General features: G+C 38.8%; 1 protein-coding gene across 1 annotated transcript in view; it reads left to right on the top strand.

The window, feature by feature from the left end:
- The window catches only part of PECR (peroxisomal trans-2-enoyl-CoA reductase), a 28,362-nt gene extending 3,296 nt beyond the window's left edge, over positions 1 to 25,066 (top strand). The window contains exons 4-8 of the mRNA XM_021702988.1: positions 4,643 to 4,724; positions 9,895 to 9,991; positions 11,206 to 11,316; positions 21,019 to 21,130; positions 24,442 to 25,066. Of these exons, the coding sequence (XP_021558663.1) occupies positions 4,643 to 4,724; positions 9,895 to 9,991; positions 11,206 to 11,316; positions 21,019 to 21,130; positions 24,442 to 24,527 (488 nt within the window). The 3' untranslated portion in view covers positions 24,528 to 25,066. The remainder of the gene's footprint in view (positions 1 to 4,642; positions 4,725 to 9,894; positions 9,992 to 11,205; positions 11,317 to 21,018; positions 21,131 to 24,441) is intronic.
- The last annotated feature ends 641 nt before the right edge of the window (positions 25,067 to 25,707 follow it).

The following is a 25,707-nucleotide window of genomic DNA, read 5'->3' as shown; positions in this document are numbered from 1 at the left end:
ATGGGAGAATCTTTTGTTATAATATTTGGTCTCTTGTCTTAATTCCTGAAAAGGCTTCAGGGCCACACAGGTGAAATGGGTGTCTGTTATTCATAACAAGTCCTGTTCAACCACAACTGAGCTTATGTTAATGAGGTGACTTTTGGAAATCCTGTAAAGATCGGTATAGGCTAGTTGGTAGGGAACCAACCTTGGTGAGAGTTGGACCTCAGTCTTACCTACTGATTTCTGGGCAAGGGAGAGTGGGCTAAAAGTTGACTCAGTCACCGGTGCCAGTGATTTAATCAGTCAGGACTACATACTGAGGCCTCCATAAAAACATAAAAGGACAGGGTTGGTAAATCAGAACACTTTCATGTGACACCCTGCCAAGTCTCAAGCTCCACAGAGGCAGAAGCTTCTTTGTTCAGGACAAACTGTAATCTAGTGAGGAATCTAGTTTCTTGAGTTCTATGAGCCACAATAGCAAATTAAGCAAATCCAAGGAAAGGTTCATGGGAACCTCTGATTTATAGCCCATTGGTCAGAAGCACAGGTAACAAGCTGGACTTGTGATTGGCATCTGAGACGACCTCACATATCTTGAAGAAATATTCCCATGATAGCCCTGGAAGTGTCAGGGGAAAAACACAAAGATGACTTCAGAGTTCTTTTTTTTTTTTTTTTTAAGATTTTATTTATTTATTTGACAGAGAGAGACACAGCGAGAGAGAGAACACAAGCAAGGGGAGTGGGAGAGGGAGAAGCAGGCTTCCCGATGAGCAGGGAGCCCGATGTGGGGCTCGATCCCAGGACCCTGGGATCATGACCTGAGCTGAAGGCAGATGCTTAACGACTGAGCCACCCAGGCACCGCTGATTTCAGAGTTCTAACATAGAGTACTATTTAACTAGAAGCAGAAAGTTTGTGTAGGGTAATTTAAATAAACTTACTTGTTTTTCTTTTTTTATAGGTTTTTCTTTTTTAGATATTTGATATGGCACATAGTTATTTATTTTCATTTCCAAACTTTTCTGGGCTATTCATGACCTTTTATTCTTTTTTTTTTTTTTTAAAGATTTTATTTATTTATTTGAGAGAGAGAGAATGAGAGAGAGCACATGAGAGGGGGGAGGGTCAGAGGGAGAAGCAGACTCCCTGCCGAGCAGGGAGCCCGATACGGGACTCGATCCAGGGACTCCAGGATCATGACCTGAGCCGAAGGCAGTCGCTTAACCAACTGAGCCACCCAGGCGCCTCATGACCTTTTATTCTTTCAGATGAATTTTATATTTAGGTTTTTCCCTCAAAAATGCTGGTGGGGAATTTGATTGGAATTGTGTTCAACCTATCAATAATTTGACAATATGTTGAAATATTATCTCTGCACCATGGCACATCTTTCTATTAATGGATTCTTATTTTATATTTTTTGGCAAAGGTCTGTGGTTTTCGTCATGTAAATCTTTTTTTTTTTTTTAAGTAGGCTCCATGCTGGTCATGGAGCCCAACACAGGGCTTGAACTCATGACCCTGAGATAAAGACCTGAGCCAAAATCAAGAGTCAGATGCTTAACTGACTGAGCCACCCAGGAGCCCCTCTCATATTTTTTTTACTAAGGTTATACCTAGATATTTTGGATGACTCTTTCTATTTTTTTTTTTTTAAGATTTTGTTTGTTTATTTGAGAAAGACAGAAAGAGCACGAGCAGGGGGAGGGGCAGAAGGAGAGGGAGAAGCAGACTCCCCGCTGAGCAGGGAACCTGATGTGGAGCTTGATCCCAGGACCCTGGGATCATGACCTGAGCTGAAGGCAGATGCTTAACTGACTGAGCTACCCAGGCACCCTGACTCTTGCTTTTTTAAATGGGCTCTGTCCCCAATTATTTTCAGCTGGATTATTGTTGGTTTATGGAAGAATTATTTTTTCAAGTTGATCTTGTAGCTTTATCTAGTAATTTCTATCTTTATCTAACAGCTTTTGAAATTAGTCTTTCAGGTGTTTTAGCTATACAATCATGTTGTCTAAAAATAAATAATGTATTTCATTGAGTCAAAGATACAGTCAATGTATCTTTGGTGAAATGCACCATCATTTTATATACTACTAAGAAAGTACAAACAGTGTTATTTGTATCTTAAGAAGCCACCAACTGCAAAACATATCCCAGTTTCATGTGAAATGTGAAAATAATATGAAAGAATTGTCTTAGAGCCCCAAAATACTATATTTTATGTCTTCTTTTCTAGTGGCTTTACCTCCTTTTTCTGTTATATATTATGAATTGGTAAGAAATTCACTGGAAAGCACTGGTAAGAAATTCACTGGAAAGCACTGGAAAGCATTAAGTAATACTGGGAACACGTTCTTATTTTTGTCTAAGGTTTTAATAGGAATAGGTCTTGCATTGTTCTCTGGCCTTTACATTCTAAAAATTAGATTTCTATTGAAATGAGTCTTGAGGGTTCATATCTGACATTGTCTTGATTTGTATGAATAGAGTTGATGGCTAAATATCAGTTGGGCTTCGAAAAGGATAAAATACTTAAAGAATGAGGGACAGCTGGGGTGGCTTAGTCAGTTGAGCATCTGACTCTTTATTTCGGCTCAGGTAATGAGCTCTCATGAGATGGAGTCCTGTGTAGGGTTCTGCGCAGGGTGTGGAACCTGCTCAAGAGTCTCTCTCCCTCTCCCTCTGCCCCTCTGCCCACCCCACCCTCCACCCCCACTCCTGCTCTCTCCCCGTAGAAAAAAAAGAATTGAAAAGAAAATACTTAAAGAATTAAGTTAACAAAAGAAGGATAAGACTTGTATCTAAAAACTACAAAATATTGCTGACAGAAATGAAAGAAGATCAAAAACTAAATGGAAAAACATTCAGTGTTTATGAGTTGGAAGACTCGATAAGGTTAAGATGGTAGTTCTTCCCAAATTGATATGTAGGTTCAATGCAGTCCCTGTTATTTTTGCAAAAATTGACCAGCAGATCCTAAAATACATGTGGAAGTGCAAAGGACTCAGCATAGCCAAAACAGTTTGGCAAAACAGGAAAGTTGGAGGACTTATACTTCTTGATTTCAAGACATCATGGTACTGGCAGAAGGATAGTTGTATAGATCTTTTGGACAAATTTGAGAGTCCAGAAATAAACCCTTACAGTTGGGTCAAACCCTTACATTTATGATTTTTGCCAAAGGGGCCAAGGCAGTTCTATGGGGAAATGATAGTGTTTTCAGCAGATGGTGCAGGTGCAATTGGATATCCACATGCAAAAAGTAAAACTGTATAACTTTTAGAAGCAAATAAAGGACAAAATCTTTATGACCTTGGCTTCAGCAAAGAGTCCTGAGATATACCATCCATCATACCAGGCACAAAGTAAAGAAAATGGTAAACGTGACTTCATCAAAATTAAATACTTCAAAGACAACACTTCAAAAGACAACATTAAGAAAATGAAAAGATAAGCCATAGACTGGGAGAAATCACATATCTGATAAAGGACTTGTATCCAGAATATAAAAAGAACTCTTATAATTCAATATTGAGAAAACAAACCAATTGGATAGATATTTTACCAAAGAAGACATATGAGTGGCTAATAAGTACATCAGAAGATTCTCAGCACCATTAGTCATTAGTCATTCGGGACATGCATGTCAAAACCTCAGTGAAATATCACTTCATACCCACTAGAATGGCTATAATAAAAAAGTCGGGCAATAATAGTATGGAGAAACTGGAACCCTCATGCTTTTCTGGTAGAAATGTAAAATAGTGGAGACACCGGAAAATAGTTTGGCAGTTTCTTAAAAAGTTAAACGTACAATTGCCATATAACCCAGCAGTTCCATCCCTAAGCATCTACCCAAGAGAAATAAAAACATATGTCCAGGGGCGCCTGGGTCAGTTAAGTGTCTGACTTCAGCTCAGGTCATGATCCCAGGGTCCTGGGATTGAGCCCTGTGTCGGGCTCCCTGGGAGTCTGCTTCTCACTCTCTTCTGACCCTCTCCCCTGCTCGTGAGCTGGTTCTCTCTCTCTCTCTCATTCTGTCTCTCTCAAATAAATATCTAAAAAAAAAAAAAATATGTCCACACAACAGTTTGTATTCATAATCACCCACCAGTGGAAACAATCCAAATGTTCATCTGCTGGTTAATGGATAAATGAAATATGGCATATCTATTCACTGGAATACTATTCAGCAATAAAAAGTTAAGTATTGATACATGTTACCACATGGATGAACCTCACAAACATTATTCTAAGTAAAAGAAGCCAGACACAAAAGACCACATATTGTGTGATTTCATTTATATGAAATGTTCAGAAAAGGCAAATTTATATAAATGGAAAGTAGATGAGGGTTTGCATGGGGATGGCTTGGGCTGCAGATGGGCACAAAGGAACATTTTGGGGGTGATGGAGTATTCTAAAACTGGATTGTGATAGTGGTTGCATGACTGTATATTTATTAAAAATCATTAAATTGTACACATAAAGTGGATGAGTTTCATGATATGTCAATTATATTCAATCAGGCTTTTTATAAAAAGGAAATGTGAATTAAAAATTTTAAAATAGCAAGCAAGATGCTGGGACAGTGGATGAGAAGAGAGGACACTATTTCATATGATTGTCATTGGTCTGTTTCCTACAGTTTACAACTCCTGGATGAAAGAGCATGGAGGATCTATTGTCAATATTATTATCCTTACTAGAAATGGATTTCCAGGATTTGCGTAAGCATACTTAATGTATATGTATTTTTTTCCTATGTCTTTGGGTTTGTCCTCTGAATAGGGGGAGTAGGGTGGAGAAATTCTCATAAGTCACAATCCTTAATCCTGTAATGAGTTTCGATTTCAATATTTAGCATTGCCCTTTATTTGAACTTCAAAAATGTACTTCCAAAACATTACCATGCATATTAGGCTTTCCAGATTTACCAAGAAAATAAAACAGGAGGCCCTATTAATTTTTTATTATAAGTCTGTCCCAAATATTGCATGGGGCATATTTATGCTAAAATTTTTTTATTGTTTATCTGAAATTCAAATTTAACTGAATGTCCTATATTTTATCCAGTAACCCTAATCCAGATGTCACTAAACTGGTCATCATTGTCTGGAGAGAGCTTTTTTGTTAACGTGTGGAAATGCAACAAATTTAGATTAATTTAGATTTGAATACTGTGAATATACCTCTTCAATTTTAGACAGAACTGCTAAATTGTTACTCCATAACGGAGTTTGACATATTTGACTCTTATTCTAATTTTGGTAAATTTTTATGTTGGAAATAGATTAAAAAAAAAAGTCAATCAGTAAACTAATTTAGCCTACTGGTTCAGTAGATTCTTTCATAATAATCTAAATGGGCATCCACATAGAACAAAGAGAAAAACAGTGTGCCAGGAAGCTACTTGAAAACCGCACGTTTAGCTGTTAAAAAGTCTGATTTACAAAAAATTCATTTTGCTGATTTTTTTCATATCTTTTATCAGTTCTGATTCCTTCCTTTTTTTTTTTTTAATTAAAATTTTTTTAGGGCGCCTGGGTGGCTCAGTTGGTTGGGCGGCTGCCTTTGGCTCAGGTCATGATCCTGGAGTCCTAGGATCGAGTCCCGCATTGGGCTCCCTGCTTGGCAGGGAGTCTGCTTCTCCCTCTGACCCTCCCCACTCTCATGTGCTCTCTCTCATTCTCTCTCTCTCAAATAAATAAATAAAATCTTAAAAAAAAAAAAATTTTTTTTTAATTTTCCAACATAGAATATTTCTTCTTATGAAATAGACCTATCTGAGCATTATAAAAACAAAGCATGCTAGTTTTTACATATATATAAAACTGCATAAGGTACAAAGTCGAGTGCTCTATACCTTCTCATCCCAGAGATAACCTGTTAACCAAGTAAGACAGTGACCTGAATTCCTTTATTAGTAATATGTAATCTGCAGGGTGATGTTTTGGCACTGCATGAATATCTTATTTGTCATTGTGATTTTTGCAAACATTGTTGATTCTTACCTGAATCACTTACTACATTAGGGTGAGAAGATGTTGATTTTTCTGGTTTCATAATTGCTTCTGTATTTATTAGCTGATATTCTTCCATAAAGACTTCTCTGCAACAGCCATTCCTTCTTTCTCTATATATTTATTATTATCATTATTATTATTAAATTTTTTGGGATACCACTATTATGGACTTACAGATTTCAAATTCCTCTTTTCAAACACATGTAATAGCTCAAACTTAATAGAAATTTGTATTGTTTCTACATTTTGCATTACAAATAATTCTGCAGTGAATAACACTGTACATATTTGTTTCATATTTGTGGAGTTATATCTTCAGGGTAGATCCTGGAAGTTGGATTGCTGGGTGAAGGTGAAGGGTAAATGCATACCTAAAAAGGTATTTTCCAACCAGCAAAGTACCTGTTCCCCAGAGCCTGACCCAAAATATGTGTTGTCAACTTCTGGACAACTCAGATGGTCAAGAAATGGTATTCTCAGTGGAGCATCTTTTGATTTGTTGAAAGGCTATCTGGATATCTTGTGTGTATGTTTGAGTCGTATTGCTGTCTTGGCATGTTTTTTCTTAATATTTTCTGAGGCTAGTCTGTTTTCCAGTACATCTATGCAGGGGAGTTTGGTCTGAGCTGCTGATCTTTTGGGTCATTGTCAATAATTATGAGGGCAGGGGCATCTGGGTGGCTCATTTGGTTAAGCGTCTGCCTTGGGCTCAGGTCATGATCCCAGGGTCTTGGGATTGAGCCCTGCATTGGGCTCCCTGCTCAGTGGAGAGCCTGCTTCTCCCTCTCCCTCTGCCTGCCGCTCTGCCTATCTGTGCTCACTCTCTATGTGTCTGTCAAATAAATAAATAAAATCTTAAAAAAAAAATAATTATGAGGGCAAAAGATAGGTCAAAAAAGCAACTCACGTCTCCCATGGACAGACAGTTTGTAACTCAAATGCCATCAGTAGGTGAATGACTAAACACACTGTGGTATATCTATATAACAGACTACTACTTGGAAATAAGATGTAATGAATTATTAACTCATGCAACAACATGGATGAATCTCAAAATAATTATTCTAAGTGAAAGAGGCCTGATGAATAAGAGCGTATATTGTATGATTTTATGTGTTTAAGTTGTAGAAGCATTAAAAACATTGGTTAGAGCTATATTCACCGAAGAGTTGTGCATCCTTCTGCCTCCTGTTTATAAATTAGGGGAAGAAAATGAAGCAATGTGACAGCCTTCAAGACAGCTTATCACTCATATCACTCATCTGTTCCTGAACAGATTGTAAGAGATTTTAAATCACATCTGATACAGAAATAAGGCCTTAGTACTTCAGGAAATTGGTCATTGAAAGAACAAATGTGAGACCTGTCATGGAAATGGTAACATATAATCTCAGTCAACTCATAGTTCAAATAAATGTCAGTCCCTCTGGGCTTTTCCTTTAGAAGAAGAGTGACTGGGACAGCACTTCATGTGACCTAGTCATCACTCCAAAGCTGGATTGTCTAGCATCTATTCTGTTCCCCACTTTCACTTCCTGGAAAGGGAGTCTTTACAAACCCTGATGGTCCATTCAGGCTTCTCATCCACCTGGACCTCCTAGGACCTTCAGAACAAAGTACTGGATAAGCTGTAAGTCTCTGTGGATTTGGGTGAACTCTTTGCTTTTTTCTTCACAAATGTCACAGTTTTTTTGGGGGGGTTATTATAGTTGTTGTTATTGTTGTTTTTTATCCTCAGAGATAAGCTGGTTAGGATGTGCTGTTTTGGGATCCAGACAAACTTCTTTCAGTTCTTGTATAACTTTCTGCAGAGCTGAATACCATGGAGGAAGACCGCATCCTTCTTTCCTTAACTGGAAAGGATGGAGAGCGGGGGCCTCAGGCTCTCACACCTGTTGCAGATGCTCTTGACCTCCACTAGCAATTTCACTTCTGACATCACACCCTTCTCTGTCACCTTCTCTGGTAGATCTTTGAGTATGGAAATGTAGTCTGAACATGCTGTTATGTTTGCATTAAGTTTCTACTGAATGTCCTTCTCTTCAACTGTGAAGCTTGAGAAAACTATGTAGGGGAGGAAAAAGAATTTTCCCTCTACCCTTCTGAGTTCTTAGTTGAGATCCCTGTAATAAAAGACAAATTAACAAGACCATAACAAACAACTTTATTCATATGTATACATCATGTATATATGGGAAATACCCAGGGGAAAATGAGTAGCTTCCTTGAGTGGCTTAGAACTCAGACTGAACCACTATCTTAGTAAGGAAAGGGGAGGGGAGATGGAGGCCTCGGAGAGGAGAGTAAGTGATGTTTAGGAAAGATGCATGGGTCCCTTGGAAGAATAGATGGGAGGTATGGTAGTTTGTGACAGAGTGTGTCTGGGTTGTGGTGTCGACTTCTAGGCTTTATATTGTGACCAGAGGCAATCTTCCCTGGTAGATGAAACCCTTGGGGAGGGGATTTATGGCAATTGAGTTCCTTTTGGTGGAACCCATTCTATCTTTAGGGAGATAAAGGAGTTCAGAGAAAGCTTCTCCCTGCATTTGCTATTTTTCAAGTGCCTATAGCTCAAAATAATATATCAAAACAGCATATTTTGGGTGGCATGTCCTGAGCTCCTACCATCATATTTTGGAGTGGCATATTCTGTTGCCCTTCATCTGCCTCTTGCTCATGTTCAACAAACTGGTTCAGATGCTGAAATTCAGTAATTTCTGTCTCTGGTTTTCCACTTCTGTCTCTCAGTTCTAGTGGCTTTCTCTCTTGGGCAGTTACCAGTTTCTGAACGTCTGCCACTTGCTTCTTCAGGGGCTCAACATAACTGCTGAGCCTTTTCCTATGATAAGAGGCAGGACCTCATGTGATGGCCCTGGTGATCAGGGCGCTGAGTGCAAGGGGACAAACACCTCTAGGTCCTCCTCACAGAAAAGGGCTTGATTGCGCTTCTACATAAGCATGTCTGTTCCTGCCCCTTCCTCTTGCTCCTCGTGTTGTGGAGAAGCCTGGCAATTTCCATTATCCTTCCCAGCTGAGTGTTGCTTTGGGGCCCCTCTTAGCATTGGTGGCGGTAGGCAGGGCAAGGGAATGTGTCCTGTAGATAACCCAGGACTGCTGGATGCAGTAGCAACAGAAGTTGTGGCCACATCTGATGGTGATGGGGTTACTTGGGTAATTCTGACAAAATAGTTGGCTTCTGCCTGGAGTCTCACCAGGGTTGCTGCAGCCAACACTAGGACAGAGATGGGTTTTCTTCAAGAAGGTTGGGCTCTGTAGGTCATCTCTAGTGAGAAGTGGATATGACCCCAGATCTCACATACTTGGTGCCAAGGACCTTATAATTAGAAATCCTAAGCCACAGTGTATCTGTACCTTGTGCATAAGAACCCCTCTAGATGCAGACCTAACTATTTTGAACTTCCTATCTGGAAATGTATTAAAATTTACTTCAACTTTGGTGTGTCTAGAAATTCTATTGATACTATTTTTAGCCCAATATATGAATTTCTTATCCCTTATCATCTAAAATTGATTTAAAAAATAACCACACTTGTAACCCTCAAAATTACAAACTTCTTACTTTTTCTGCATAATAAAAGATCTTCAAAATATTTCTCTTATGGTCATGGTGTTTTGGAGGATCTTACGTGTGCCTGTAACGTAAGATTTGTTTGACGCTCAGATAGCTGTGTTTTGACTTTAACGTTGAAGGACCCACTTCTTTCCCACTGTTCAGACAAGGACTCCAAAAGACAGACTCAACAAGAGTATGTCTGTGGGGGTCTGACAGGTCACTGACATACCTGTCAGTTTAGTTAACGAGAGAAACATTCAGTGGAAGCTGATTATAATTTTTATGTTTTGTCGTTTAAAGGCATAGTGGAGCTGCCAGAGCAGGGGTTTACAACCTCACCAAATCCTTAGCTGTGGAATGGGCCAGCAGTGGAATAAGGATCAACTGTGTTGCCCCTGTAGGTAACTGTTTCGTATGAAAGCTGTTGACAAATTGTGCTTTTCTGATTCCATTTGTATTGTCGATGGGGGTATTTGTTAATACGCATGCATACTAAAAAAGATTGGCTTTTAAAAATAGATAAAATTGGAAAGAAGTGTGCTTTGATTTACAACTAGATTGTCAAGAAGGTTACATTAAGCCAATGATTCTCAATCTTGACAATATATTAGAATTATCGATGAAATGTTTAAAAAGTATTGATATGTAAGCTTGACTCCAAACTGTGGAGTCTAGGTGTTGCTATTTTTTTAAAAGCCACCCAGGAAATTCAAATGCATAGTGAAGATTGAGAACCACTGCTTTAGAGAATGAATATTTGCCGGATTATTTTGTTATTTCTTGGTGTATCATTAATGCTTCATTAGGAGAGAGAGAAAAAAACTAAGGTCTAATTCAAGTTAAAGATTGATTAGAAGTGAAGAGAAAATATCTTGGCAACATACTTGAAAGCTAGTAAAAGCTAAATAAAAGAATTCCCAAACAATTAAAATTTTAGTTTATTTATATTGGATTCAAATATTTTATCTGTGATTTCACCATAATGAAAACATTTCATTTTCTAAGTCTCATGGAACCACAGCCCAGGCTTCTGTCATAAAGCAGAGAAGCCTGGTGGAAGATAGAATAGACTCCCCTATCCCCCTTTTCCTACTAAAGTGCCCCTCTGATCTATTCATTTAATTATGTTTTTGGAAAACACATCTTTTCAGGAAAAATGTAGGGCTTGGCTGGCTATTAAGAGAGAAGAGGTCACAAAATGAGCATTCGGAGAATCCATTTGTAATCATGGTTGAGGATATTGAGAAAAATTAATATTAGAAATGTTGACTTTTCAGGGCACCTGGGTAGCTCAGTCATTAAGCGTCTGCCTTCAGCTCAGGTCATGATCCCAGGGTCCTGGGATCCAGCCCTGCATCAGGCTCCCTGTTCAGAGGGAAGCCTGCTTCTCCCTCTCCCACTCCCTCTGCTTGTGTTCCCTCTCTCGCTGTGTCTCTCTCTGTCAAATAAATAAATAAAACCTTTAAAAAAAAAAAAAGAAATGTTGACTTTTCTAATTAAACTTAAGCCACTTACTTTTTGGCATTGGTCAATGACTGCCTTGATGTCTTCATGATTTTAAAATTTAGTTTTATGTACTTTATTTTGTTCTTTTTTTATTCTCAAACTTAGGGAGTTATTTATTCCCCAACTGCTTTTGACAACTATGGTCCTTTGGCAAAAAACTTCTTTGGAAATTGCTTTAGGAGAATCCCAGCAAAGCGAATTGGAGTTCCTGAGGAGGTAATGTATATTTCTAACATTGATTCCAATTGCTTTCATTTATACTTTGGAAAATTGTAACATTTGATGTCCTTTTTACACAATCTGGTTGGCTGATAGAGATGAGCGCTCCCATTGCCACCAGCCCATTCCCCCTGCACTTTCTGGCTCTGTGCCTTATACACTCAGAGCAGTCTTTATCCAGAACTGAATGCAGTGTGAATTAAGAACAGCATGGTTTTATTTCACTGCACTTTTCAGCTATGTTATTTTATCACATGGCCTTTGTTGGTACACAGGACCCTAAGCCAAATCAGGTGATGATGGCTATGTGAAGTTCCATACTTGATTTCTGTAAGGTGGCCAGATTTAAGTATGTAGAAATCAGTAGCTTTCTTAAAGGCCAGCAATATCAGTCTTAAAATACAATGAAAAAAGGATATCTTTTCTACAATACTAATAAAAATGGAAATACCTGGCATAAACTTAGCTCTGAATGACAAGAAATTTATTCCTGAAGCACAGAAAAAAAAGAATAAGTAGAAACATGTCATATTCCTCAATGGAGAGAATCGATTTTATTAAAATCAAGTTTTCCTTTGTTTGATGACAGAGGGTAGCTACGCTTGTACTGAGCATAGCATAACATAGAGTTGTGAGATATTATGTTGTACACTTGAAACTAATGCAATATCATATGTCAACTGTATTTTAATTAAAAAAATAATGCAAAACAAAAATAAATAATACCATGTTTCCCTAAACTAATGCATACATTTAATATAGTTTGGGAATTAGACACACTGGTTCTAAAGTTTGTCTAGGAAAATATTAATGCAAAACCAGCCAAAAAATGTTTTGAAAAAGAATAATTGGGGGGGGGGATTTGACCTTTCCAATATCAAAATACATTATAATGCTATACTTATTTAGGATATCTGGTGCTGGCACTGAAATAGAATAAATTTAGTGGAACAGGATGCACTCCTATATCAGTACCATGTATATATGAGGAGTTTAATAGGATAAACGTAGCATTTCAAATCTGTGAGGAAAGATTGGCCATTTAGCATAAATCTTATGGAAATCAGCTGTTTAATTAGAAATAAATTAGGCCTCCTATCTCATGCCACATACAAAATAATTTTCAGATATATTAAAGTGCTAAATGTAAAGGCAAAACCATAAAACTCTTAAAAGAAAATGTTTTCTAATTTCTAAACTAGTTTTCCTTGGCATTTTGATGTCTTTGCAGAAATTTACTAGGCATACCCCAAAAGACCTGTATTTACCGACCTTATTACAAATTGGGATTCTACTCTATGTGCTATTCTGCAACTTGCTATGGATATACCATGATACATTTAATTAGGTTCCACTGTTGCACATTTAGATTCCATTTATATTTTCAATATTGCGGTAATTCTGCAGTGAAATCCCTGAACACAGACATGCACTCTTGTGTCAGGGGTAACTTTCTAGAATTCTTGAAGTAAAATAGTTTTGCATATTAAGTTTTTGGAAGATACTGTTAAATCAGACATTTGATGGACCATTTTAAGCAAGGTGTTTGGATTTCTATTCTGAAAACTGAGAGGGGTTTTAAAAGATTTTAATCAAGGGGATGATATGATTAAATTTTTATTTTGGACAGAACACTACTTTTATTTATGTGAACTATATTATCTCCCTTTTTTTTTTTTTAAGATTTATTTATTTATTTGAAAGAGAGAGAGAGCACAAGCAGGGAAGTGGCAGGCAGAGAGAGAGGGAGAAGCAGGATCACTGAGCAGGAAGCCTGACTCGGGGCTCGATCCCAGCCTTGACCCTCATGACCTGAGCCGAAGGCAGACGCTTAATGACTGAGCCACCCAGGCGCCTCCCCCCCTTTTTAAAAGATTTTATTTATTTATTTGAAAGAGAGAGAGAGTATATTATCTCTATTTACTGTATAGAAATCAAAATTGAGAAGTTTAAGAAATAGTTATCAGTTCATTTAAAATAATAGTAAAAAGGCATTACATGTTAACATAAATAATATTTTTAATGAAAAATTGCTGTGCTTTAAAAAGCAAGAGAAAACCATTTTTGCATTTGCTTTACACTTTCCTATATCTCAAATGGATGGCTTAACAGAATACAGCTGGATGCTCACATCTGTGTCTGCATTCCATACATTGCTATATGTTGTTTTGTTTAAAGCATATGAAGAAATCCAGGTTCATGTACATGTACAGTTGGAAAAGGGAGGAGCATTTTAACAGTCTTTTTAGATAATTGGAGATATTCTTCTTTGATATTTGACAAGTGGCTGTTTCGTAAAGATAGGTTGCAATGTGGATTGATCTCAAACCATGTCAGTGAATCTGTTGTACTCTGTTACATTAAAATCCACTTGTCTAGGGCGCCTGGGTGACCCAGTTTGTTGGGGGACTGCCTTTGGCTCAGGTCATGGTCCTGGAGTCCTGGGATCGAATCCCACTTCGGGCTTCCTGCTTTGCGGGGAGTCTGCTTCTCCCTCTGACCCTTTCCCCTCTCATGCTCTGTCTCTCTCATTCTCTCTCTCTCTCAAATAAATAAATAAAATCTTAATAAAATAAAATCCACTGGTCTTTCTTGCACTTTGACTGCATCTTTCACCCACAGATGATTTTGTGACATAGTTATTGTTCTTTTGGGAAACACCGGTCCACCGAGTTATGAAAATCTTCTAGATGTTGACACATAGTCCATTATACAATATCAAAAGATCACATTTGTGAGGAGTCCAAGATGGCGAGAAATAGGAGACCTTCGTTTGTCTGGTCCCTTAGGAATTCAGCTAGATAGCTATCAAATCATTCTGAGCACCTGTGGACTCAACCAGAGATCTAAGAGAAGAATTGCTAGATCCTACAAATAGAAAAGTGACCACTTTCTGCAAGAATGACAAGATGGAAAAACTCACCCCAAAAGAGAGAATAAGAGGCAGTACTGACTGCCAGGAACCTAATCAGTATGGATATAATAAGTAAGATGTTGGGACTAGAGTTCAAAATAACGATTATACTGGCTGGCTTGAAAAAAGCATAGAAGACACTAGAGAATCCCTTTCTGGAGAAATAAGAGAACTAAAATCTAATTAAGTTGAAATAAAAAAGGCTATTTAATAAAAAATGTAGGCTCTAACTGCTAGGATAAATGAGGCAGAAGAGAGAATTAGTGATATAGAAGACAAAATAATAGAGAATAAAGAAGCAGGGGAAAAGAGAGATTAACAATTACTGGACCATGTGGGGAGAATTCGAGAGGTAAGTAATACCATAAAGCAAAACAATATTAGAATAATTGGGATCCCAGGAGAAGAGGAAAGAGAGAAGGGGGCAGAAGGTATATTGGAGCAAATTATAGTGGAGAACTTCCTAATCTGGGGAAGGAAACACGCATTCAAGTCCAGGAAGCACAGGGAAGCCCCCTCAAAATCAATAAAAATAGGTCAACAACAACATATCACAGTGAATCTTGCAAATCTCAGAGACAAAAAAAATCCTGAAAGCAGCTCAGGACAAGAGGTCCATAACCTATAAGGTAGGAACATGAGACTAGCGGCAGACCTATCCACAGAGACCTGGCAGGCGAGAAAGGACTGGCATGATATATTCTGGGTGCTAAATGAGAAAAATATGCCTCCAAGAATATTTTATCCAGCAAGGCTGTCATTCAAAATAGAAGGAGAGATAAAAGGCTTCCAGGACAAACAGAAACTAAAAGACTTTGTGATCATTAAACTAGCCCTGTAGGAAATATTAAAGGGGATCCTTTAAGCGGAGAGAGAGCCAAAAGTAACATAGACCAGAAAGGAACAGAGTCAATATACAGAAACAGTGACTTTACAGGTAATAGAGTAGCACTAAATTCATATCTTTCCATGGTTACTCTGAATGTAAATGGGCTAAATGCCCTAATCAGAAGACACAGTGTATCCGATCAGATAAAAAAGCAAGACCTGTTCATATGATATCTGAATGGTCATTTTAGAGAGTCATTTTAGACCCAAGGACATCTCCAGATTGAAAGTGAGGGGGTGGAAAACCATTTATCATGCTAATGGACATCAAAAGAAAACTGGGGTAGCAATCCTTATATTAGACAAATTAGATTTTAAACTGAAGACTGTAATAAAAGATGAGGAAGGACACTATATCATAATTAAAGGGTCTATCCAACAAGAAGATCTAACAATTGTAAATATTTATGCCCCTAACATGGGAGCAGCCAATTACATAAGGCAATTAATAACAAAATCAAAGAAACACATTGATAATAATACAATAATAGTAAGGGATGTTAACACTAGAACAGATCAATGAAACTAGGAGCTGGTTCTTGATAATAATACAATAATAGTAAGGGATGTTAACAGTAGAACAGATCAACGAAACTAGGAGCTGGTTCTTTGAAAGAGTTAATAAGATTGATAAACCCCTGGCCAGACTTATCAGAAAGAAAAGAGAAATGACCCAAATAAGTAAAATCATGAATGAAAGAGGAGAGATCACAACCAACACCAAAGAAATACGAACAATTATAAGAACATATGAGCAACTACATGCCAGCAAATTAGACAATCCGGAAGAAATGGATGCATTCCTATAGATGTATAAACTACCATAACTGAACCAGGAAGAAATAGAAAACCTGAATAGAACCATAACCAGCAAGGAAATTGAAGCAATAATCAAAAATCTCTCAACAAACGAGTCCAGGGCCAGATGGCTTCCCAGGGGAATTCCACCAAACATTTAAAGAAGAATTAATATACCTTCTTCTGAAGCTGTTTCAAAAATCGAAATGGAAGGAAAACTCACTTTATGAGGCCAGCATTACCTTGATCCCAAAATCAGACATAGACCTCACCAAAAAGGAGGATTACAGACCAATATCCCTGATGAACATGGATGCAAAAATTCTCACCAAAATACTAGCCAATAGGATCCAACAGTACATTAAAAGGATTATTCACCATGACCAAGTGGTATTTATTCCTTGGCTGCAAGGTTGGCTCAACGTCCGCAAATCAATCAGTGTGATACAATACATTAATAAAAGAAAGGACAAGAACCATATGATCCTCTTAATAGATGCAGAAAAAGCATTTGACAAAGTACAGCATCCTTTCTTGATCAAAACTCTTCAGAGTATAGGGATAGAGGGTATGTACCTCAATATCATAAAAGCCATCTATGAAAAACCCATAGTGAATATCCTTCTCAATGGGGAAAAACTGAGAGCTTTTCCCCTAAGATCAGGAACACGGCAGGGATGTCCACTATCACCACTGCTGTTCAAAATGGCACTAGAAGTCCTAGCCACAGCAATCAGACAACAAAAAGAGATAAAATGCATCTGAATCCATAAAGAAGTAGTCAAACTTCCACTCTTTGCAGATGACATGATACTCTATGTGGAAAACCCAAAAGACTCCACCCCAAAATTGCTAGAACTCATACAGGAATTCAGTAAAGTGGTAGGATATAAAATCAGTGCACAGAAATCAGTTGTATTTCTATACACTAACAATGAGACAGAAGAAAGAGAAATTAAGGAGTCAATCCCATTTACAATTGTACCCCAAACCATAAGATTCCCAGGAATAAACCTAACCAAAGAGGCAAAGGATCTTACTCAGAAAACCATAGAATACTTATGGAAGAAATTGAGGAAGACACAAAGAAATGGAAAAATGTTCCATGCTCATGGATTGGAGAACAAATATTGTTAAAAGGTCTTTGATACCTAGAGCAATCTACACATTCAATGCAATCCCTATCAAAATACCATCCACTTTTTTCAAAGAAAATGAACAAATAATCCTAAAATTTGTATGGATCCAGAAAAGATCCTGAATAGCCAGAGGAATTTTGAAAAAGAAAAGCAAAGCCGGTGGCATCACAATTCTGGACTTCAAGCTCTATTACAAAGCTCATTATCAAGACAGTATGGTACTGGCACAAACACAGACACATAGATCAGTGGAACAGAATAGAGAACCAAGAAATGGACCCTCGACTCTATGGTCAACTAATCTTTGACAAAGCAAGAAAGAATATCAAATGGAAAAAAGTCTCTTCAACAAATGGTGCTGGGAAAATTGAGCAGTCACATGCAGAAGAATGAAACTGGACCATTTCCTTACACCATATACAAAGATAAACTCAAAATGGATGAAAGACCTAAATGTGAGACAGGAATCCATCAAAATCCTAAAGGAGAACACAGGCAGCAACCTCTTCGACCTCGGCCACAGCAACTTCTTGCTGGGTGCATCTTCAAAGGCAAGAGAATAAAAGCAAAATGAACTATTGGGACTGCATTAAGATAAAAAGCTGTTGCATAGCAAAGGAAACAATTGACAAATCTAAAAGACATCCGACAGAATGGGTGAAGATATTTGCAAATGTCTTATCAGATAAAGAGCTAGTATCCAAAATCTATAAAGAACTTATCAAACTCAACACCCAAAAAACAAAAAATCCAGTCAAGAAATGGGCAGAAGACATGAACAGACATTTCTCCAAAGAAGACATAGAAATGGCTAACAGATGTGTGAAAAAATGCTCAACATCACTCATCATCCGGGAAATACAAATCAAAATCACAATGAGATAACCACCTCACACCTGTCGGAATGGCTAAAATTAACAACTCAGGAAACAACAGATGTTGGCGAGGATGTGGAAAAAGGGGAACCCTCCTACACTGTTGGTGGGAATATAAGCTGGTGTAGCCACTCTGGAAAAGAGTATGGAGGTTCCTCAAAAAGTTAAAAATAGAACTACCCTATGACCCAGCAATTGCACTAGTACGTATTTATCCAAAGGATGCAAACATCGTGATCCGAAGGGGCACATGCACCCTAATGTTTATAGCAGCAATGTCCACAATAGCCAAACTATGGAAAGAGCCCAGATGTCCATTGACAGATGAATGGATAAAGAAATGTGGGGTATGTGGTGTGTGTGTGTGTGTGTGTGTGTGTGTACACACACAATGGAATATTACTTAGCCATCAGAAAGAATGAAATCTTGCCATTTGCAATGACGTGGATAGAGCTAGAGGGTATTATGCTGAGTGAAATAAGTCAGTCAGAGAAAGATAAATACATGATCTCACTCGTGGAATTTAAGAAACAAAATGGAGGATCATAGGGGAAGGGAGCGAAATACAAAACAAGATGAAATCAGAGAGGGAGACAAACCATAAGAGACTTTTAACCATTTGAAACAAACAGAGGGTTGCTGAAGGAGTGGGGGAATGGGGTAACCAGGTGATGGGTATTAAGGAGGGCACGTGATGTAATGGGCATTGGGTGTTATATTGAGACTGATGAATCACTGACTTCTACCTCTGAAACTAGTAATACATTGTATGTTAATTAATTGAATTTAAATAAAAGAATATAAAAATAAATGGTCACATTTTTAATATCACCACTGATCTCTTCAGAAAAATCTTGAAATGTTAGGAAACTGTCAAGCTCATGTTGACAAGTGCAAGTTTTCCAAAATTCTGCTTTTCACTTGCAAGCTCAGATCTTTTCATTGACAACAAATGCAAAAACCAAAGTTGTTTTCTTCTGAAGTGACATTCTCACTTTGTTCGTTTGTGAAAAAAAGTCTGCTAGGTACCCCGGTGTGAATAACCATAGTGTGTTAGTTGTTCTTTCAAGTAACAAATGGTAGTTCACAGAGAGAGTGACTAGTTCAGTTCACAACTCTTAACTTCTGTATGAAGCAGAAAAGCTTGATGTGCAGTTCCCACTTCACATCACTAGATATTAAAAAGGATATTGTACCCAGTGGTCGAGATCAGTATGATGAGTAATTTTCGCTGCTTCATTGAGGACATTCTAAAGTGAAACAGGCTTTCCCCCCCATGTGTACTTGCTGGTGAAGAAGATCGTGACCACTAGCGTTAAGGACTGCTAGTTCCGTTTCATGTTCCTGCTGTGATTTGCGCTGAGGCTCCAGCAGTTTTGCCCACCATTGAAATATTTCAAACAAAATTCAGCACAAAGTCACATTAATATTAGTCAGGCACAGTCTCCCTGAACAGAGCAGACTATGGCTCTTTCTCTTTTTCTGGAAAAAGTATGGTTTTAGGGGTTTGCAGACTTTTGGAGGTCATGGTTACTGGGATGAGAGGGTTCTTGTTTGGCTGGCATTCAGAAAGGAGCTTATTGGGGTGAGTCTTCCTGGTGCACACGGTGAGTTGTCATTGATTGATTACACAGCCTAATACCAGTTCTGGTGGTTACTTTGGATCATCGCTCAGAACTGCTCTTCCTCAGGGATGGGGGAACTTTTCAATGATTAATTCTCTGTACTAGTGCTATCCAATAGAAATATCGTAATCATTACGTATGTAATTGTAAGCTAACCAGTAGCCACATTAAGAAAAGTAAAAAGAGATGAAATTAATATTGCTGTAGTAATTTAATATACAATAGATAATAGAAATAATTATATATATTATTATTAATAAGGTTTTATGCAACCCAATATATCTAAAACATCATTTTACGTTCTTCTGTAGGTTTTGCCTTCTCTCCATACCAAGTATTCAAAATCTCGTGTGTATTTTATACTTACAGCACATCTCAGTTCTGACTAGCTATGTGGAAGGTGGGTAGTGTCGTATGGCTAGTGCCTCTGTTTTATTGCAGGTCTACACTAGCTTCTAGGGACACAAGGACAGACAGAAGGCGATGCCTAGTCTCCAGGGTCTCACAGCCTCAATGAGGCATAGCCATGTAAGCGAACACTTTAAATGGGGTGAGGCAAGCTAGGCATGGACGTAAAACTTAAGGACACGCTCACTCTCGGTCGTACAAGCGCGGGGTCTGCCCCGAGAGTGAGCGCCTCCTTAAATACTGCCCTCTAAGCACCTCATTAGCCTCCCCCTAGTCTCCCTCCAGCTGGGGAGTCTCCTCAAGTAGCAGATTCTGGGGACCCAACCCCAGAGCTTAAAATTCAGAAGGTCTCAAGGAGGACCTAGGAATCTGGAGTTTCCATAAACGGACCCAAGGATTCTAATGCCAGTGTTTGGGATCTCCCTTTGAGAAACTCTGGCTGTGCCAAGAGCCTCACAGAGAGTTCCTTAATATCCAGTGAAATCATTTCTCTCTCTCTTTGTTTTTGGGAGTAGATGTTGCTGCAGTCATCAATTACCTCTGAATTTTTAGGCGGTGCGGTGGGATTCTGCAGTCCCTTTCGTAGAAAGCTCCTGTAGTCTCAGTTCCTGGGCTTGCAGCCTGCGGGACCATTGGCTGGATGCCAGCTTATTGTTCCACAGACACATTGACTACGTCAGGGACAAAAGCATAAAAGGCACATGATGGCGTGGAAAAGTGAGTTATGGTAAGCACTGAAAGGTGTGGAAGGAACTGGGTAGTTTGTGGGAAAAATCAAGCACTGTGTTCGCTTTCAGCTTATTCACCATGTGTAGCTTATTTGACACGGTGTAGGCTTCTTCACATCTTGCCACACTAGTCACATTTTTTTAATGGTGCTCAAATAGAAAAAGGCAGTTAGTTGTCTGTGTTTTGTTAGGTGATGGTGCACACAGACTGTAGAATGCATATTACAGTTGTATGTTTTGAGATGTGTTTTCTTGGTCAGGGAAGCAGCCCCAAATGGGGAGCATCTGCTTTTCTGTGTGCATGTGTGTGGTTCTGTTTCCAGATCTCCTCGCTGGTCTGCTTCCTGCTGTCCCCTGCAGCTTCCTTTATTACTGGACAGTTGGTGGATGTGGACGGGGGCCAGTCTTTGTATATGCATCTATTCGATGTACCAGGTGAGCCCTCAAGAAATGAGCAGTCACTAACTTTATGCCTTTTCAGGTTCAAGTTTTCAAAATTTCTTTTTCTTTTTTTTTTTTTAAGATTTTATTTATTTGGGGCACCTGGGTGGCTCCGTCGTTGGGCGTCTGCCTTGGGCTCAGGTCATGATCCCAGGGTCCTGGGATCGAGCTCCGCATCGGGCTCCCTCCTCGGCGGGAAGCCTGCTTCTCCCTCCCCCACCCCCCCCTGCTTGTGTTCCCTCTCTCACTGTGTCTCTCTCTCAAATAAATAAATAAAATTCTTAAAAAAAAAAAAAGATCTTATTTATTTATTTGAGAGAGAGAAAGAGCACAAGCAGGGGGAGCAGCAGAGGAAGAGGGAGAAGCAGACTCCCCACTGAGCAGGGAGCCCGATGCGGGGCTCAATTCCAGGACCCTGGGATCATGACCTGAGCCGAAGGCAGCTGCTTAACTGACTGAGCCACCCAGGTGCCCAAGTTTACAAAATTTCTTAAGCAGTTACATAAAGGATTAGGGTTTTCTCTCATGGAACATCAAAAATGTACAAAATGTTTATATTCCTGATAGGATCTTTTAAGGAAATGTTCCCAAAGAAAATATCTAAATATTTTTTATCATAGCACATAGTTTTATATATTTTTTAAAAATTGCCTTGTGTGTATAGGTTGGTGGAAGTTTAACCTTGAAAAATATTCTTAATATGAGTATATAGTATAAGGAGGAGACAGAAAAGAGGCAAGAGGTTGCTGTATTTTTAAGATTTAATTCCTCTTTGTTCTTCTAATAAGTGGCTTGTATATCTCAGCAGAAGACTCAGACCTGTTGGGTGGGGAGGGGTGCTACAGTACTATTTTACATTATCTTTGGGATGTATATTGAATGAAACCATATGAATTAGCTGTATTCAACCATTTTTAATATACAAAACCAGTAGTTTTATAAGGCTCAACCAAATATAGATGTTGCCCACAAATACAAAATTCAAAGGTATTTTCACTGTTGCTGAAGAGTAAGTGGCTACTAGCAAATTAAAATGTGGTTGATGTAATGCATGTGTATTTTTTTTTTTAAGATTTATTTATTTATTTCAGTGAGAGAGAGATAGAGAACATGGGAGGAGGGGCAGGCAGAGGGACAGGGAGAGAGAATCTCAAGCAGACTCTGCTAAGCATGGAGTCCGACGCAGGGCTCAATCTCACGACCCTGAGATCACACCTGAGCTGAAACCAAGAGTCAGCTGCTAAACTGACTGCATCACCCAGGCGCCCCTGCACATGTATTTCAATTTCGTATCAGGGACCTAGGTTCACCCTACTCTTTTGTGTACTAACAGTCTACTCAAGGCTTCAGACCTTCTTTGCATTAATAAATGATTAGTCTGGGACTTTAATATTATTTATTATTGCCCCCTCCCATCTGTATTTCTTTACTAATAACATCAATGTGCTGATGTGCACCTGGTTAGAAAGACAGAAATGCCTACGTGTTATGCAATACTGTTTTCAGATAGTATTTAAAGTGGCCAAGGTGGAAGGGACGCTTTCTACTTCCCTCACTGCTGGTGTTGAGGGTATTTGTCGATTCTCCTTTAGAAAGGGAAAGTAACTCCAGGCAGCTGCTTCTCCAGGCCTCCAGTGAAACAGTTCTCTTTTGTAATTCCAACACTGCTTGTTTTGTTTTTTAAGATTTTATTTATTTACTTTAGAGAAAGAGAGCAGGGGGAAGGCAGAGGGAGAATCCCAAGCAGACTTCCTGCTCAGCTGGATGCAGGGCTCCATCTCATGACCCTGAGAGAGAAACCAAGAATCGGATGCTTAACCGACCGAGCCACCCAAGTATCCCAAACACTGTATTTATTAGTGTGAAGATATTTTTTAAGCTTTTGGCGAAATCAGAGCGGTTTTTCAAGAATATACTCCTCCCCCCCCACCCCCACCCGGGAACGCCTGGGTGGCTCAGTCATTAAGCGTCTGCCTTCGGCTCAGGTCATGAACCCAGGGTCCTGGGATCGAGTACCGCATCCGGCTCCCTGCTCAGTGGAACCCTGCTTCTCCCTCTGCCTGCCGCTCCCCCTACTTGTGTTCTCTCTCGCTCTCTCGCTCTCTCTGACAAATAAATAAATAAAATCTTTAAAAAACAAACAAACAATATGTCCCCCCCCTCCCCCCAAATAACGAGTGGGAATACTTACTGAGCCTTTCTGTCCTGTGTTTTCTTGAAGATTGCCAGCCCTAGAGTGACAAAGCCTGGGGTGGAAGCCCTGCTAGACCCTTACTAGCTGTGTGATCTTGGGAAAATTAATGTCTGTAGGCCTCCATTTTCTTTTCTGTAAAGTGGGGTTGCTTACGGCATTTATTGAGTAAACGGTTGGGAGCATTAAATTAGATAACACACATTTAAAGCCCTGTATCACATAGGATGCTTTTAGCTGCAGCTCAAACTTGCCTGAGCAAGAAAGGCATTTATTGGCCTGCATAACTGAACAGCAAGCCAGACTTGAATCATCTGTTCACTGAGCTCATTGGGGATAATTTTTTTTTCTTTTCTCTCTGTTTTTGCTTCTGCTGTGTTGGCTTTATCTTAAGACGGACTCTCCTGGTTGCAGAACAGCGGCCTGCCACCTGAAAGCCCCATGCTTCTTTGTCCCCAGCCAGCTGGACAGAGAGAGGGGAGGGAATGCCATTGTTACAGCATTTCTAGCAGAATTCTGAGACCTACTCTGTTTTGGACGAGCTGATGCGTGTGGCCGTCCTCAAGCAGTAACCAGAGCCAGAGGAATGGAGTGCACTGCTTAACTTAGCTCAGTCAGTGATCAAAGTGGGGCCGCTTCCCCAGAACCTCATGGATTCCCAAGTGCAGGTGGAGGCTCTTGGAAAGAGAGGATGAGGGACTGGATGCTGGACAGGCAGCTACATGCGCCCGGTACAAAGTAAGCACGTCTTTCAGGTCATCCTGGGTCCTAGGGTAGTGTAGATGCAGCGGCCGCAGTATGCCAAGCGTGCAACGCAGGCCATCACATTTCATTTTCACAACTTCAGAAGAACAGGTGTTGTTACCCCCCTGAGGAAAACAGGCTCAGGAGGAGGAACTTCTCCAAATTTGGAAAGGCTAGTATGTGTGGCAGGGCTGGGATTCAAAACCAGGATTTTCTCAAGACCTTTGCCAGTTGTCCTAATGGTTTCTTTTTTCTTGCTGAGAAAAGAAAAGGGGTGAATTAGGGAATATAAGAAGAGGGTCTGTTGGAAACTAAGAGGATGAAGGAGGTTAATAGATTTGCACCTGACATGAGGTTTTCCACTTACCAGATCATGACAACTGGCCTGATGGAGCAGGGGACCTTTCTGTTGTCAAACAGATGAAGGAGACTTTCAAGAATAAAGGCAAGCTCTGAGCTAAGGAAACTGGAGGTGTCTTTTGTCCCCAAATGCCTTAATATCTCAAGAACGCACTTTGGTACTTTCCAGGAGCTGATAATATGAATGGAATAATCACTTTCTGCCTTTTTAATGTTATCAATTATGCTTATGCAAAAACTGTTCTTGAAATAATGCGTGTTTAAGCCCCAAACAACACTGGTTAGCCTGTGATTAAAGATTTATTTTTTAGGAATGGAGCTTAACATACTTTATGATTATGCCTTTTATTTCTGAGCAAGATAATTGGAAAATGAAATAATTTCAAATTAATAATAGAGGTACCATGATCTCCCAAAAGGTTTTAATATTTAATTGTAAAGATGGGCAATAAATCTAAATTATGGCATCATGATGATTCTTAAAACTAGAAATATATAATGATGCCTATCTTATGGTAGATATCATGCTTTTGGATCCATTAAGCTGTATGGTAATTATCAGTGTGTGATTTGTTTTGTTCATGAAGTTAGATTTGTATAAAGCCTCTTGATTCAAAAGAAAAATAAAGTTATGTGCAGTATTTCTTGGTAGTACTTGATTTGTGTCTTGATTTCCAATCTAAAGTATTCCCTTTTCTTCATGTTTCTCCCTTTGTACGCAAAATGAAATTTTTAAATTAAGTGTTATGTAAATGTATTAGGGTCCAGTATTCTGCCTTCAGTTGATTTTTGGGGGCAATGGGATCCTGACTTCTGAAATGTCTTTTATAAATTATGTACAGTCAGTTTTTTGTCTTAATTAAACCTCTTTCAATTGACTTATTCCCTCTTGAAGTCAAGTAGATATTTTCTTTTCTTTATCAGTAATTCTCAGTGCAAAGTAAAGATCTTCCTTGACTTAAAAAGGGGTTATGTCCTGATAAACCCATTGTTAGGTGATAATAGCATTAAGTCAAAAATGCATTTAATACGCAAACAATGAATCATGGAACACTACATCAAAAACTAATGATGTAATGTATGGTGATTAACATAACATAATAAAATAAAGTAAAATAAAATAAAATAAAATAAATGCATTTAATAAACCCAACTTATTGAACATCAATAGCTTAGCCTACCTAGTCTCCCTTAAACATGCCCAGAACACTTACCTTAGCCAACAGTTGGGCAATATCATCTCACACAAAGACTACGTTATACTAAAGTGTTGAAT

The sequence above is a fragment of the Neomonachus schauinslandi genome, chromosome 3 (assembly GCF_002201575.2).
Source record: "Neomonachus schauinslandi chromosome 3, ASM220157v2, whole genome shotgun sequence".
In the NCBI taxonomy this organism is placed as follows: domain Eukaryota; kingdom Metazoa; phylum Chordata; class Mammalia; order Carnivora; family Phocidae; genus Neomonachus; species Neomonachus schauinslandi.
The sequence above is the reverse complement of the archived record's forward strand: the minus strand, read 5'-3'. Positions and strand labels throughout refer to the sequence as shown.